Source organism: Pan troglodytes, chromosome 5 (genome assembly GCF_028858775.2).
Source record: "Pan troglodytes isolate AG18354 chromosome 5, NHGRI_mPanTro3-v2.0_pri, whole genome shotgun sequence".
Lineage (NCBI taxonomy): Eukaryota > Metazoa > Chordata > Mammalia > Primates > Hominidae > Pan > Pan troglodytes.
The window spans coordinates 109,210,221-109,228,171 of NC_072403.2; the positions used below are offsets into that span (position 1 = coordinate 109,210,221).

At 37.9% G+C, this 17,951-nt stretch overlaps 1 protein-coding gene across 15 annotated transcripts in view; it reads right to left on the reverse strand.

Moving 5' to 3' along the window:
- MMS22L (MMS22 like, DNA repair protein) overlaps positions 1-14,347 on the reverse strand; it is a 151,255-nt gene extending 136,908 nt beyond the window's left edge. For 5 of the 15 annotated variants that reach the window (XM_016956023.4, XM_016956024.4, XM_054686149.2 and 2 more), the window contains exons 1-7: positions 14,194-14,340; positions 13,410-13,649; positions 12,330-12,455; positions 9,921-9,970; positions 4,039-4,126; positions 3,768-3,945; positions 963-1,053 (exon numbers count right to left, since the gene is read on the reverse strand). In XM_016956023.4, the coding sequence (XP_016811512.3) occupies positions 963-1,053; positions 3,768-3,945; positions 4,039-4,126; positions 9,921-9,970; positions 12,330-12,455; positions 13,410-13,573 (697 nt within the window). In that variant the 5' untranslated portion in view covers positions 13,574-13,649; positions 14,194-14,340. Of the gene's footprint in view, positions 1-962; positions 1,054-3,767; positions 3,946-4,038; positions 4,127-9,920; positions 9,971-12,329; positions 12,456-13,409; positions 13,650-14,084 lie in introns of all 15 variants that reach the window. The other 10 variants (XM_063813288.1, XM_063813286.1, XM_063813289.1 and 7 more) reach the window with 8 other exon arrangements.
- Between the last annotated feature and the right edge of the window lie 3,604 nt (positions 14,348-17,951).

Consider the following 17,951-nt stretch of genomic DNA (forward strand, 5'->3'; position numbering starts at 1 on the left):
CAGAAAAGCAGGTGTAGGAGTAATAGACATCTTTACAACCTAACTGACAGGTTGCCAATGGAACTTAAAAATGCCAAAGAGCAACATCAAGAAATAAATGGGCAACATATCCACAAAGATAAAAGATATTTATCCATAATATGTATAAACTCCTACTAAAAAAAGAGGAAAATTTGCAAAATACAATGAGTAATTAATAAAGCAAATATAGACAATAAAACGTAAAGATGTTCAACTTCACTAGTAACCAAGAAATTGAAGATAAAAAAAAGCCATTTCATTTTTCACGTTAGCTGGCAAAAAATAAAATATAATTGATAATATCAACTACTGGCAAGAGTATGAAGTAAAGGCACACTACAGTTAATGCCTATATATCAGCAGGACTTACTATTCAGCAAAACAGCAGCATATACATATTAAAACTACAATGTGCCACTCTACTTCTAAGAATATTTTACAGAATAACTTGTACACAGATTAAAGATATATATCTATACACAAGGGTGTTCAGTGAAAAATGATTTGTAAAATCAAAAAATGAAAGTAACTTCAATGTTTAAAAATAGGCATGGCTAAATATAGTAGAACCATAACATGCAGCCTTTAAATGGATAAAGTAGAACTATAGGTACTAACATAAACAGATCGCTAAAACACCGATAAATGAAAGATCACACTGAACAGTATGATGATCATATCTGTGGTTAAAAACAAAAACAAAATTTTACCTATGAGTTTCTATATATGTATACTAACAGATAGAAAGTAAATATGGAAAGATAAACCAAGCTGTTCCCAATAGTTATCTCTGGAAAAAAAGGAGTAAAACTTTTACTTCATACTTTGTTTACTATTTGATTTTTTTTTAAATATCAGAAAGCACTTATTACTTATGTAATTTTAAAAAGCAATAAAAGCTGATTTTAAAAAGAATATAAATCGTAAATCCATAAACTTACTCAATTTTTCACCCAGCATGTAAAGAATTTCTAGCACCAGCCAATGTATATCCAAGTGGAGATGTAATAAATGCCATGATGGTGGAAAAAGCTGTGGATGACATTATCAACTGTGATTGAGAATTCATTAATATTTTACTAGGTATTTCATAGCATGTCACAATACTCCTCCATAAACACAAGGACAAAGAACCAATTAACCTATCACTATTCAAAAGCTCAGGGAAAACCTCTGTCTTGTTCATTAGAGGATTCTTTCACTGAAGATCTTTGAAAGCAGGAAATATTTTCATCTGTTGGTTTAAGACAAACCCACCTTGGGGCTGCTGAATAGACTTGTATAGTAAAGGTACCTTCCAACCAACCTCTGCTTCTACTACAGCTGCAAGGCAGTAAAAGAATTTTTTAACACCTATTTTCATAATTTTGTTTTAGAATTTAGCTAGGAAATTTTTTTTAATGTATGAGTACCCAGGAACTCCTATAAAATATTTTAACAAAAGAACTTTAGACTGTCATGTAGACATTATTGTCATCTCATTAAGAAACAGAAGTTAAAAGAGGTGAAAAAATTTACCTCTCAATTCATGTATTAGTATTCAAACTCAATTCTACCTGAGTCAAAACCCAGCACTTTCAAGTACTGTGTTATACTGGGTTATCAATAACCTTCCTCCTGTCAGCATTTAGCATCACTATAAAAATAAATACAATGACATAACATGTTCCATTAAAACAAATAGAAAGAATGATGAAGAGTAGACCTGCCTTATTAGGTATACAAACAAAATAAAATGCTACACTGACAAAACAATATTGGGACAGAAATAGATAACAAACAGCAAGAACAGAGAAGACAGAAATAAATTTATGTGGCATCTGAAATCGATGGGAAAATATGGGTCATTCAATAAAAAATAAGATTTTTAACTTTGCAAGAAACTAAAGTTAGACTTCTCACCTCACTGCATGTTTAAAAATAACATGAATTAAAGAAATAAAAGCAACAATCAAAATATTTTAACAGCATAGATAAAACAAAAAACGGAAAAATATAACTATCTAAAAAATTCAAATCGACCTAGAAAGTCAGCTTACTTGCTGAAAAAGTAAATAAAAGAAAATATTTGTAATACATAATTCTGAACAACTAATATATATCTAGAGAGTTCCTAAAAAATAAAAGAAGCTCAACTGGAAGTACCAATTAAAACAAGACATTTCATATACAAGACTGTTATAACAAATATATAAAGTCTTGAAAGATGCTTTTTATTTTATTATGCTTTTTTGTTTCAGAAAAGAACAGTATTTTAGTGTGTGATTTTTTATTTTTTGAAGACTGTAAAGTTCCCCTGCTTTAAAAATTTAGTCTTCTGAGCTTCAAATAACCTATCTTTTCAAGTCTGCCTAATTAAAAAGCCTATGAAAGGCAAAACCTAGTTTGAGGACCCCAGTGCACAAATTTTTATTTCTGCTGCTATATAAATTATTCATTTTATTTCTTACATATTTGATGGATAACCAGAAAATAAAAACCAGTCCAATTTACAGAAACTAGTAAGGAAAATATCCCTCCCTCAACAATCTACTCATGAATCTTTTTATTAAATGACGTAATTAAAAGCAATTACCTATTTGTTTTCTATCGATTAGATATATTAACTTGTAAATTCAGTTAGAACTTTGCTTTTATTATTACATATATTGATCTCTGATGAAAAAGTCAACTTGTTTCTGCTTCATTTCACAGAAATATGTAAACATTTAATTCTACTTATTTTATTTCTTGAGATAGGGTCTTGCTCTGTCATCCAGGCTGGAATGCAGTGGTGCAATCATGTCTCACCACAGTCTCAACCTCCTGAGTTCAAGGTATCCCCCCACCTCGACCACCTGAGTAGCTGGGACTACAAGGTATGTGCCACCACACTGGACTAACTTTTTAATTTTTTGTAGAAATGGGGTCTCGCTATGTTGCCCAAGCTGGTCTCAAATCCTGGATTCAAACAATCCTTCTGCCTCAGCCACCCAAAGTGTTGGGATTACAGGCATGAGCTACCATGCTTAGCTGTTTTTATATTTTAACAAAGATATATTCATAAAGAGTAAATATTATTCAAAACGGTAAAGTCAAATATAATGAAAGGGGTTGAGACTTCAGGGAATCTCACTGTGAATTACCATAATTTGTTATTCATATAAGCTCCCATTTTCATAGGCAGAATCTATTACTTATCTATAAGCTAGGCACGGTAACAATATAAATTTTTAAAAACCAAACTTCAGAGGGAATGATTATCACAGGTAGGAAAAAAAGGGCACAGTCAAAACAATCTTAATCACATTCCAAAAAGGCCTCAAAAGTCAGAATACACATAATGATGTGGTCTTGAAAGTTTTTTTTATAAGCTGATCTTGAATCTTACTGTAATATATGATAAAAATTTCAGAAAATAAAGATTATTTCATTTGCTTTAAAATTTTCAGACATTTTTACTGTCATAAATCAAGAGAATAGCTACTGATTCAATGACTACTATGTTTTAATAACTTCATGTATATGAATTTATTTAATTCATCCAATGATTCTGGTAAGTTGTAAGAATTACACAGATGGGGAGGCTGAGGTGTCATTTGCCCAAAAGCACACAATTAATAAGAGGAGGATGGGGGGCAAGAATTTCAACTCAGGCAGTCAGGTTCCAGAGCTGTAATTCTGACTAATTTCTCTCCTTCTTGAATGAATACTCCTTGTGGGGAGAAAAAGCTGATAATTTAAAAATCAAATGAAACAAGTCAAACCTTAATCTGGTTTTGATTTACATATGCTCCTATATTAACACTGGGAAGTTCAGATAGGTGTCCAATATACAAGAGTAATCCATGAAGCTCATCAATCAACACTGAGGGAAGTTGAGCCTCCAAAGCCTCATAAGGATGGACAGGAACATGACTCTCAGCATTCTGTACTTTCAGATACCTAAAAAATAATTAGATAAAATAAACAACTAGAGTCTGTGTGAATACACACAGAAATTCATGCAGTGATCAAAATACTCATCTGATATCCTACCTGAAGATGAAAACTTTAACATAATGGAGAAATAGTACACACTGCTGCCTAATATTGTCTGCTTTGCAGTGTAGAGTTGATACCTTCCCTGAAACCAAAATAGACAATGTTAATCATAGTTCAAATAATTATCATGGGCAGTGACAAAAAATGTTGTAAGCCATACCGGCAGCAATTCTCTATCTTGTAACATTTTATATTAAACATTCTCTTATGGTTCTTGCTCCCCGCTACTCCTCAAAAAATGCTCTTATTAAAGTCACCAATCACACCCACATTGCCCAATCTAATAGACAGTGCCTACCCTCAAGTAACTTGCTCCCACAGTAGCACTAGCTACACCTGGCTTCATGGTGCCAGATAATGACAGTCTTCTTTCTTCCTCATGTATCCTTTGTCCTACCTCTTTTATTGGCTCCTCCTCCTCAATTCTATTATTAATATGGTCTCTTCAAGACTCAGTCCTGAATCCTCTACTCTCTGTATATCTCTTCCCATCTGTATGATCTCATCAGTTCCTTTATTAATAAATGATAATGACTCTAAAAGGGTTATCTACAACCCACATCTCTCCTTTACACTCCAGACCTTCCGTGTTAAACTGCCTAACACCTATACTTGGATTGCTCAGACAGTGCAAATAATACCTCCTTTGATTTCTTTCAAAACCTGTTGATGCTGTCCTTGTTTTCAGCCTTTCATAAAACGGTGCCACCAGTAGCCTATATGGTTCTTGATTCTTGCATTTCCTTTAACCTCATATCTAATCCTTCAGAGTCCTATTAAGTTAATAACCAAATATACACTGAAACTATCCATTTTCCCTATAAACACTTAAACCACCACAATAGCACTCTTCACAGGTCTTTCCATGCTCTCTTTTGTCCCCCTATACACTAAGTAAAAAATCTGCTTAAAATGTATATCAATTTATCTTGTTCCCAAGTCAAAACTCTTGAAAGAATACCTATTATATTTAGAATAAAATCAAAACTCCTAATAATAATTTATAAAGCTCTGAACGACCTTTTAATAGTTGCTGCCTTTCTCCCAACCTCACTCCATGTCAGCTTTCCCTCACTTACTTCAGCATTTATATCAGCAATAATTATCTAGGTAGTTACTATGGGCAAAACACTGATAATCATTATATAGAGAATGAGTAAGAGACAATCTAGTAAACAAAAGCAAAGAAAACATGATGAGAATTATAGGCTACAAATTTACAGCCATACTAAACATGAAACTAAAGTTTAATTCAAATGAACAATCATGCCACTACTGTGGCAGAATAGAAGCATAAGTGTGAAGCAGTTGTGTAAATACCTCCATATTAAACTGCATTTTTATGGCTTTATTTCACCCATAAAAAGTCATATCATCCCAATTTTCACAATTCTCGGCCCATTAAGGCAGTACTCTCTTAGAAATAACTGCAATGAACATCTGCATCCAGGCAAGACGGAGTAAAATAATCAGATTGCTCCATCTCCCACTGTAAAGCTGAAAACCATAAAAATTACATCAAGCAAGTTTTCAGGCTCTGGACACAAGACAATATAAGATTGCTCTCCCAGAGAGAAACTGAGCCCTACAACTGCACCAGCTCCCCACCTAGAGACAGTTTCCAGGCTTCAATATGAGGAAGAGAACCCAAATACAGCCCAACTCACTCTTTGAGATGAGGAGATATGGGATCCAAGTTTAGGGAAGTCCAAATTTGCAGGGCAAAAGTACCCAAGAAGAAAGAAGCTATACAAAATAGAGTTCTGGAAGGGTACAGAAGGGTCCCTCTGAGATTTAAGTATTGATCTGTTCAAGCATGAAAAATATTACCCAAGGCCAGGGAAAAACACCAGAAAACAATTCCCTATAAAGAGTACACAAGCCAGGGAATAGTTCAAGTTCTCACCAGCAAGCATGAAAAAAAAATCTCATAATAGACTACGCACAAGAAAGAATTCTCAAAGCCTTACTAGGCTAATTTACTAGGCTAAGTTAACATTAAAGGCTGCTTTTTAAAAGTCCTACCAAAATTTAAAACAAGCCTCAAGAAGAGCCAGTGGATTACAACTACACAATAGCGACCCAGAACAAAATTCAACATCTAGTTTAAGGAATAAAAATCCAGAAAGCAACAATGTGAAACCCACAATGTTCATCTAACAATAAAACATTACTATATATTCAAAGAAGCAGAAAAATATATCACAGAATCAGGAGAAAAACGAATCAATACAAATAGTTTCAGAAATGACAGTGATAAAAGAATTATTGGCCGGGCATGGTGGCTCACGCCTGTAATCCCAGCACTTTGGGAGGCTGAGGCAGGCGAATCACGAGGTCAGGAGATCAAGATCATCCTGGCCAACATGATGAAACCCTGTCTCTACTAAAAATACAAAAATTAGCTAGGCATGGTGGCGTGTGCCTGTAATCCCAGCTACTCGGGAGGCTGAGGCAGGAAAATTGCTTGAACCAGGGAGTCAGAGGTTGCAGTAAGCCGAGATGGCGCCACTGCACTCCAGCCTGGTGACAGAGCAAGATGCCCTCTCAAAAAGAAGAATTATTAATAGCAGCAACAACAGTGGTTATAATGTATACTCCATATATTCAAGATGGATGAAAACAAGCATGAAGTCAGAAACAGAAGACATTTTAAAAAATCCATAAGGAATGTCTAGAGAAAAAAAACACACACACAATAGCTGAGACAGGGTAACACCAACAATTATATTTAAGAATAGCTCTTGGCTGAGTGTGGTGGGTGATACCTATAATGCTAGCACTTTGGGAGGCCAAGGCGGGAGGATCACTTGAGCCCAGAAGTTTGAGACCAGTCTTGGCAACATAGTGAGACCTTATCTCTACAAAAAATTAAAATATTAGTCAGGCATGATGGTGTGAGCCTGTAGTCTCAGCTACTTGGGAAGCTGAGATGGGAGGATCTGCTTGAGCCCAGGAGGTCAAGGCTGAAGTGAGTCATGATCGCACCACTGCACTCCAGCCTGGGCGATGGAGTGAGACCCTGTCTTGAGACAGAGACAAAGAGAGGGAAAGAGAGAAAAAAAACAGCTGTCAGCAAAACATGTCATTACGTATGTTATTCTGCCTCAACTGGAAATTAACCCTGGAAGCACAATGGCTAGAACAAGAACTATACTCATCTGGCAGTAAGTAACTACATAGGGACTTCTTGGCACAGCTGAGGTCCAAGGGTAGCTACACAAGTTAATGAACACAGCTACATGGCAGGGACATGTTCATGTATGGATAATATTTAACACCACTAACTTGTCCAAAATCTGTCATTAAAAGCTTTTTTAAGCAACAAAAACAGCCAAAATGTCAGTGTAACAAACAACCATCTTAACAAATAGTCCACTGCAGTGGTTTCAGGTTAATAAGTGTAATAATAATAATCTATCATAATAAATGCCTTCCATGAACCCAATTTACTTAAGTTATTCTACGTAAAGGTATTTTGGTTCTTTCCACTATAATCTTTTAGTGGCTCCACAGGAGTTCCAAAATAAAAATCATACTCTCTGTCATGGTTTACAAAGCCAACTCTGCTTTCATCCCTTCCAAATTCATCACTCACACACATTCTGATCCAACCATATGTAATTAATATTTAATCCATGCTCTCTAAACTTTTATGTTTTTACACACATCACGTCTTTGTTTATACAGTTTTATTTTTTTCTGCCTGGAATTCTTCCTGTCCGAAAAACTTTTCCCAAATCTTTTGCCTAGCTAATTTCTTCCCATCTGTGAAGACCCAGATCTGGCATCATTTGGTGAGGAGCTCACAGATAGACAAAGCCCTTGGCTTCCACAGCAGCTTGTACATTCCTTTATCACCGTACCTTTTCATTTACCAAGCTGACGTATGCTTGCATGTCTAGCTGTCTACACAACTGCAAACTCATCAGCAGCATATTTTTCCTCTTTGATTCGTCAGTACCTTGCAAAGTACCTGGCATGAACCAGGGACCCATCAGATGATAATGAAACAATAATACTTAACATTTACAAATCACGTAACATATTAAGAAAACAAAAAATATAAAACAGCCTAAAAGCTGATAGCTAACAGCTAGGCCATGGTATCCCCTACTGAAAATAAACAATTTTCATAAAACATAAAAAATAGTCCAGGCACGGTGGCTCACGCCTGTAATCCCGGCGCTTTGGGAGGCCGAGGTGGGTGGATCACAAGGTCAGGAGTTCGACACCAGCCTGACCAACATGGTGAAACCCCATCTCCACCAAAAATACAAAAATTATCCAGGTGTGGTGGTGTGCGCCTGTAATCCCAGCTACTCAGGAGGCTGAGGCAGGAGAATTGCTTGAACCCAGGGGGCTGGAGGTTGCAGTGGGCCAAAATCATGCCACTGCACTCCAGCCTGGGTAACAGAGCGAGACTCCATCTCAAAAAATAATAATAATAATAAATAATAATGATACAGGGCCACTCCATTACAGTGAAACAAGACAAAAACAAAACCTCTGTAACCATGTCTGAATACAAAACATGGCACTATGCAATCACACACACTCCAAACAAAACACACACACGCAAAAAATGAACAAAAAAACACATTCTCCCTCTTCCAGTGACCAGGACAATACTTTTTTACTAATTAGGACCCTCCCTTTGTTTGTCTCACCTCCTAGATAAAAATTAAAATACCCACTCTTCAAATTGCCCCTGCTTAACAGCATCCAATCCAGAATATAGCCTTATCCCCCTTAAGCCCTACGGAAAATCACCAGAATGAGCCCCAAACATATCACAAGTCCCTTCCTACTCCCTCTTACTGACAAGCCCCAGCTTTTCCTTGTAATGTGTATTTTTCCTTTTTTCATAATCTAATAAACCTCTGTTTGACCAAAAGTGTTCCAGGTAGTCTTTGGTTGCTAGGCATCAATAATGGTAGACACTGTGTTAAGCACTTAACACGCTCAACAAAGTTAGAACTATCACTTGACGTAAGACCCACAATTAGCTAGGGTTGGAAGCCAGGGTGACAAGGCCATGATTCTAAACACTGCACTGCACCAAAATTACTAGAAAGGAGAAGCAGCCAGACTGCACTAAAACACACTGCCCTTCAATTCCCTTTATTACCTTAGCTATACATGCGGTGGCTCATGCCTGTAATCCTAGCACTTCAGGAGGCCAAGGCAGGGGATCACTTGAGGTCAGGAGTTTGAGATCAGCCTGGCCAAAATGGCAAAATCCCATCTCTACTAAAAATACAAAAATTAGCTGGGGGTGGTGGCAGGTGCCTATAATCCCAGCTACTCGGGAGGCTGAGGCAGGAGAATCACTTGAACCCGGGGGGCAGAGGTTACAGTGAGCTGAGATGGCACCTTTGCACTCCAGCCTGGACAAAAGAGCAGAACTCCCTATCAAAAAAAACAACAACAACAACAACAACAAAAAACCAACTATACCAATCTAAACAAAAGAAAAAAAAATCAGTAATCCATCACACACCAAAAGCAAACACAAAAGCAGAAAGCAGAAAAGAAAATCAAGAAGACAGCATGAGGTCTGGCACTTTTTAGTTCTCATTTAAGTTCTCTATCCCACTCCCTACCTCCAAAACAAGTACTAATTGTCTTCAGAGAAGTTTAGCTTCCTTAAGTCGGTTTTACCTTTAAAATCTACAGATTTGTGAAAATACTATATATCTCAGCTACAACAAAATTTAAAAAGTCATACTTTTCTGAACACTAAATTTGTAACCTTCTGGCCTAATGCTTCCTCTGTATTATCATGATATGCCAATTATACCATCATGGACCCATGTGCAACTCACTATAATGAAGCACCATTCCCTTTTGCATTAAACACACCTTAAACTTACCAAAATCACAACTGGACTGTAACAAGGTTTCCAAGTTGTACAGTTGTTGCCTAATTTTAAAAATGTAAGGTGAGAGTTAATTTTAGAACACTTTAAAGCATGTAACAATTACATGGACAATGTTTCCAAATTACACAGCTTCAATACCTCTTTTATTTGGGGATGATGATTAATACCTTGTGAATGTTAATTAAAGGATCAGCTTCAGGTAATGAAAACTTTAAGAAAAGATAAAATACATCTTTGCCTGACCTTCCAAAATTATCTATTAAAGGCTGCATATATCTCAAAAATTATTTCAAATACCATAGCCTTCACCATCAGCAAGATACTGTTTGTATCTTTAAATTTATGGCCGGGTGTGGTGGCTCTTGCCTGTAATCCCAGCACTTTGGGAGGCCAAGGCGGGCAGATTACGAGGTCAGGAGATCGTGACCATCCTGGCAAACATGGTGAAACCCCGTCTCTACTAAAAATACGAAAAAATTAGCCCGGCATGGTGGCAGACGCCTGTAGTCCCAGCTACTCGGGAGGCTGAGGCAGGAGAATGGTGTGAACCCAGGAGCTGGAGCTTGCAGTAAGCAGAGATCGCACCACTGCACTCCAGCCTGGGCGACAGAGCAAGACTCCGTCTCAAAAAAAAAAGAAGTTTAAGATGGGGTGCAGTGGCTCCCGCCTGTAATCTTAGCACTTTGGGAGGCCAAGGCAGGTGGAACACCTGAGGTCAGGAATTCAAGACCAGCCTGGCCAGCATGGTGAGACCCCATCTCTACTAAAAATACACAAAAATTAGCCGGGCGTGGTGGGGGGGACCCTGTAATCCGAGCTACTCGGGAAGCTGAGGCAAAGAAGCGCTTAAACTCGGGAGGCGGAAGTTGCAGTGAGCCAAGATCACCCCACTGCACTCCAGCCAGGGTGACAGTGTGAGACACCCTCTCAAAAAAAAAAAAAAAGAAGTTTAAGATACATAAAACATTCTAGGTTAACAGTTACATAATAAAATTTTAAACTGTATCATACAGTTATACAATAGAAGTTCAAAAAAGGAATAATGTAGACTAAAGTATCAGGGAAAGCTGTTATTTATCATGTTCCATCTTAATTCCTGATAGTAATTTCTTGCTATTCTTCCTAGTTGATTTCAAACTCTTTAAAAATTAACCCATATTTATAACCTATGTCCTAGATAAAGACTCGCTCATTCTGTAATCTTCAGGATTACAGAGGATCACTCACTGAGCCTGTTCTATCAATAAAACGTATGACATGGCGTAGATACAGTTAAGTCTCTTCAAAAGGTTTCATGGGATGATGGTAAGAGAATTCCTTCCACCTCTCCATTTTCCTTTAAATGTATCACATATAGATTTTTACTGTGTTTTGGAATAATTAGCTTTCAATAACTGACTCCTGTTTAAAATTACCTAAAATCTGAATATGAACTGTGTCTTAAATGATAATGAAGAACTTTAATTTTTATTAATTGAGATGATTTTTTTTTTGAGACAGAGTCTCGCTCTGTCACCCAGGCTGGAGTACAGTGGGCAATCTCGAATCACTGCAACCTCCGCCTCCTGGGTTCAAGCAGTTCTCCTGCCTCAGCCTCCTGAGTAGCTGGGATTACAGATGCGCGCCATCACCCCTGGCTAATTTTTGTATTTTTAGTAGAGAAGGGGTTTCACCATGTTGGTCAGGCTGGTCTCGAACTCCCGACCTCGTGGTCTGCCCGCCTCAGCCTCCCAAAGTGCTGGGATTACAAGCATGAGCCACCGCGCCTGGCCGTCCTCATCGTTTTTAAAAAGCACGTATTTTTAAGAAATTCATACTGAAGTATTTATGGGTGAAATGACATGATGCCTAGGATTTCCCTACAAATACTTAGGCCAAAAGAAGAGGAGACAAGACAGATGAAGGAAATGTAATAAAACGTTGTTGTTTACTGCAACTGAAGGAGGGTATATGGATGTTCATTATATTATTATGTTGTGTATGCTTAAAATTTTTCATTAAAAAAATTTTAAACGTTGTCCAAATAATTAATATTTCTATTACACAGTCTAAACAATTTATTTGGAAAGACCATACTCTAAAGATCACTGAAAGCCTATGGCTACTGCACAACAAAAATATTTTAATTTTCTTCTAAAAATTATAGTTCAAAGCCTTAAATATTTGTCAATACATGTGTCAAATGCAAAGAATAAAGATTCTGAAAATAAAATGCAATTCATTAAAACCATTACTCATCAGGCATTGCTGCTTGATTATTGTTACTGGTAAGATAATCAAGTGAGCAACCAGCACAATTCCCCTGGTCTTCTGTAATATCAGTATTAGAAGCCACCCAACAATGTAATTTACAAAAGTGAACAACACCTACACTCACAGAAAGTTAAACCGAAGAAATACCTGAATAAATGAAAGAGTTCTCTAGATGAATTCACTAATGCTGTTTCAGTAACCCACTGAATGCCAAATATTTCCAAGGTATCTTCTTCAAAATTAGTTGGTAAAGGGTCAAGATTCAAAATCAATCTGAAATGAAAATTGTTTTAATCTCATAAAAAGTATACTAAGTACCATAATACGACGGCTCTTTTCTTTACATTATTTGAATCCATATTATACATAACATGTATAAAAAGTCAGAAAATGCCTTGGTAGTTTACACATTCAAGATTACAATAGCTAGACTGTATTAAAACGTCAATCTTCTATATTGATAAAATGTACGACTAAAGTGTAATGTAACTTAAGAGGAAACATCAACAAGAATTCTAAAAAACATATTTCTGCCTGTCTTCACCAGTAGTCTTCAGTTGTAGAATTTCATCCTTTGAGGGGACATTTAATTTTAAAACTGCTAACAGTTATTCTGAGCCATGTCTGGAGAATAGTATCCAACTAATGAAGTTGAGTATTCTATTTAAGGTTTCTAACAAGGTACAACTATAAGGTCAACAAAAATAGTTTCCTGACTGAAACTGCCTCAGCAGGTATTACCAAAATATTTCAAGAACAGCAGTTTTACTGTAATATATATGTACCTGCCCAAGGCAAAATAAGTCTATACACTTCTATATGTGTAGGTAGGATTAGAAGGAACAGGGGCAATAAAAAATGTTTGTCTCTCTTAAAAATTACTGGAAAGCTCTAGAATATTATCACACTCTTTAGAAGGAAATACTATTGCAAAAGGCTCAGATAGTTAGGAATTCATTTTAAGTAGAAGAAAAATTAGTGCCCAGCTCCCTACAGTAAGGGAACATCGGTTACCAAGGAAGTTTTCCCTAATACCCCAAATACTTTAGATATGCCCTTACCAAGAAGCCAGCAGAACTGATAATCATTTGTACCCTTATGATATACTAAGCTGATTTATAAAACATGACTTGGTGAACACCAAAGTTTAATGGGCTGAAATAACTAACATTCCTAAAAAACTGGTGAATAATCAGATGAGGGAAAATGTCTCTGAGTTTTACCTACCGCTTAAGGGCTCCGCTGCAGAGGTAGGATTCTCCAGAAAAATGTTTTCCTCCTCCTCTGTTGTCAACAGCACAAGAAAAGTAAGGAGGTTTGCACCATTCCGTCCCCAGCTCCAGCTCTAAGCTGTCAGTCAGGAACGTCGATGCAGCAGAACAGTTCTCCATTGTTTACTTCATGTTCTGAAACACTTGGGGTTCGTCGTATCATTAAGGGCTCCAAAGAGAAGGTGTGAAGAGATTCCTGTAGGGGGGGGCGGGGGGGGGGCCGAGAGAGTGGGGATTACTTCAGAAAGTTCTCAAGACGTCCGCCAGCAGGAAGGAAAAACAAACGAACAAACCCAGAGGCCAAATTCCCAATTCCCCCTCGCCGCTCCGCCCATCAAGGCTGTCAGAACTTAAGACAAAATGCACAACCAACTGGCTGTGGCAGGGACCTCGAAATCCGGCCACTAAGTCGGGCTCTGCAGCCCAGGACAAGGTGAAAAGCAAAGAAATGTCTGCAGGACATAGCGTCCCGGGCTTGCCTAGAACTGCGCCCTCCGCAACGTTTCTAAACCACTCTCCGCCCGTTTCCCAGCAGCAGGGTGGAGAACGCTCCCTCCCCGGCTCGGGGTGGAAATTAGGAAAGCAATCCCTAGAGCCAACCCCGACCCTCCAAGGAGGAGGCGAGACCCACCAGGCCCACGCCCGGCAGCACTCGGGCGGAGAAGGCGGGGTGCCGGTATCCCGCGTACCCGGCTGCAGCAAGGACCCGGGGCGTCGGTTACCCGCGGTGCCTGTCGTACCCGCTCACATTTCCAGCTCCCGAAACCTGCCTCCTGTGACCCAGACCACCAACAGGAATCTTTGGGGTCTAAACCGCAAACAGGTGAAATTCCCGCCACCGCGCGCCCGCGCTCCGGAAAGGCGGGGCCACGGCGCAGCCCTCCCCCGGCTACCAATCGCCTCGCGATATCTGCGCGGAAACAGTCGGAGCTCCACGAATTCTCGCGAGAGTCCGTCAGCCCGGGACGAGGTACTGAGAAACTTTTTTTTTTGTACCTTTAATTGGTGCGTTCGGCTGAAAGGCGGGGCCTGGTAAAAAAAAAAAACAGAACTGCTGCTGAGGCGGAGGAGAGGATTTAAGGACTATGGGTTTATCCTCTGGCCGGACCAAAGAGAAGAGATTTACTCCAGTGAGTGCGAAGTGAGTGCCTCGTTCACACCCACAGTCGCGCCGTCCCCTCTTCCCGCTCTGGGGCCAGCAACTCTTGTTAGAATGCAGATGCCTTTTGTCCATGGACTGTGAGGCAGGCAAGTGCAACAATGAATTTTCTCTGTAACAGATGGAACAAGTAGACAGAAAATTAGTATGGATATGGAAAACTTGGAAAGCACTAACCAACTTGACCTAATTGACGTTTATAGGTGACCAACCCAACAATAGCAGAATACACACTCCTGTCAAGTGCACATGAAACATTCACTAAGCGATACCATATTCCTAGCCATAAAACAAATGTCATCAACTTTAAAAAGATTTAAATCGTACAAAGTGTATAGTCTGATCATAATGGCATTAAACTAGAAATAAAGTAGATACTTGAAATACTCTAAATATTTGGAAATTAAGAATCATACTTCTAACTAACCTGTGAATCAGGAAAAATCACAGGAAAATTAGAAAATACGTTGAATTAAATTAAAATGAAAACACTAAAATTTGTAACAGTACCTGCTTACATTAAAAAGAAGAACTCAATTCAATAAACTTTTGTCTTAAGTAACTAGAAAAAACCCCCAGCATATTGAAACCAAAGCAAGCAAAATGAATGAAATGATAAATAGTAGAAATAAATGGGATGAAATAAATGGAAGCAAATACATGCAAAAGTTGTTTTTCTAAAAGAGCAATATAATTGATAAACCCCCTACCCAAACTGATAAAGAAAATAAACAAATTATCAGTATCAGGAATTAAAAAGGTTTCATCACTATGAAATTTAGTCATTAAAAGGACAAGGATATTAAAAGAACATTATGAACATTTTTATGCCAATAAGCATAGGTGAAATGGACAAATTCCTTAAAAGACGCAAACTGTCAAAAATCAACAAAAGAAGAAAATTTGAGTATCTCTGTATTTATCATAGTACTCAGAATCTTTGGTTAAGCCTCCCTCCTCTCTCTCTGCACACACACACACACACACACACACACACACCACTTCTTACAAGAAAACTTCAGGCCAGGGCAGGCACAATGGCTTTGGGAGGCTGAAGTAGGGGGATCCCTTGAGACCAGGAGTTCCAGACCAGCCTGGGCAACATGGTGAAACCCTGTCCCTTGTCTCCACAAAAAAAATACAAATATTAGCCAGGCGTGGTGGTGCTCATCTGTAGTCCCAACTACTTAGGGAGGCTGAGGTGAGAGGATCACTTGAGCTGCAGAGTTCGAGGCTGCAGTGAACTGTGAGTGTGCCATTGTACTCCAGCCTGGACAACAGAGCAACACCGTTTCTCAAAAGCAACAAAACAAACAAACACTCTCCAGGCCAAATGGCCTTACTATTAAATTCTCCCAAACATTTAAGGAAGGAGTAATACCAATTCTATACTAACTCTTAGAGAAATTAAGAGATTGGATGCTTGTTTTATGAGGCTAGCACCACACTGGTATCTAAACCTGACAAAAGACAATTACAATACAATATCACATGCAAACATAAAAGCAGAAATGTTAGCAAGGAAAATCCAGCAGTACATAAAAAGGATGACATATGATGGCAAGGTGCAGTGGCTCACGCCTGTAATCCCAGCACTTTGGGAGACCAAGGCGGGTGGATCATTTGAGGTCAGGAGTTCAAGACCAGCCTGGCCAACATGGTGAAACCTCGTCTCTACTAAAAATACAAAAATTAGCCGGGTATGGCGCCATGTGCCTGTAGTCCCAGCTACACAGGAGGCTGAGGCAGGAGAATCGCTTGAACCCGGCATGGGGAGGTTGCAGTGAGCCGAGATCGCGCCACTGTACTCCAGAGCAAGACTCCGCCTCAGAACAAACAAACAAAAAGGATGACATATGACAAGAAAATTAGATTCATGTTAGGAATGCAAGGTTATTCAAATTTCTACAAGTAATCAGTTCATTATATCAAGTCTATAAAAAGAAAAACTGTCATCTCAATAGAAACTGAAAGATCACTTGATAAATTCAACATCTATTCATGACAAAAACTCTCTGCCAACTAAGAATGGAAGAAAACTCCCTACCTTATATGTGATATCTATGACAAACCTGCTATTAATATCATACTTAGTTATAAAAATGTATGTTCTTTTCCTAAGGTTGAGAAAAAGGCAATGATGTCCACTTTTTCCACTTCTCTCAACATTTTACTGGAGGTAACTAGTCAATGCAATAAGGAAGATGAAGAAATAAATGTCATACAGATTGAATAAGAAGAAGTAAAACTGTCTTGATTTTCAGATGACATAATTATTCATATAGAAAATCCTTAAAAAATCTCTACAAATATCTATAAAAACTATGAGTTCAGCAAGGGGGCGGGGTTCAGTGATACACAAAAATTAATTGTATTTTATAGACATGAAAAGACAATTTGAAAATTAGAGTTTAGAAAACAACACCATTTAATGACATAAACAAGGTTTAAATTTAACAAAATATGCGTCAGATTTTGTTTGCCAAGGATTCCAAAATATTGCTGAAAAAAATTCAAGAATATTCAAGTAAATAGAATGAGATAGCATAATCATAAATTGGAAGACTCAATATTATTAAAAGTTCTCCTGAAATTTATCTATGGCTTCAAAGGACTGCCAATCAAAATCCTAATCCCAGAGAACTTTCTTTTGTAGAAATTGACAAATGCATTCCAAAACTGATATGGAAATGCAAAGGGCCTAGATTAACCGAAACAATTTTGAGTAAGAATAGTGTTGAAAGAATTCCAGTACCTAATTTCAGGACTTGCCATTAAGTTACAATAATCAAAACAGTATGATTTTGATCTAAGGGTAGACATAGCCAGTGGAAAAGAATAGAGACTCCAGTAACAGGCCCCCATACACATTTGATCAGCTGCTTTTTGGCAAAGGTAATTCCATGGTGAAAGGATAGTCTTTTCAACAAATAGTGAGAGAACTATTGGATACTGATACACTTAAAAATGAACCTACCTCATATTATAAAATTTAACCCAGTAAGGATCATAGACCTACATGTAAAAGCTAAAACTCTTAAAAACTTTTAGATATTCAGCTTGCTAGTAATCAAGAAAATGCCAGCAAAGAAAAGCAAGAAATAAGGCAAGTCCACAGAAGAAAAATCAAGTGTGTGTGGTATGGTATGATGTCTGTCATGAAATCCAAGAGAAGTATTTTATGAAAGAATGGGTAAGCTACGTCAATATTGCTGATAAGTGAAATAATAACGGAAAACAGATTAATCGTTGGTATTGGCAAGAAATAGGTCATTACTAATGTTGATAAAAGCTGTTTAAGTTGAGTAGTTGGGGAAAAACATCTGATAGGAGTGGGTC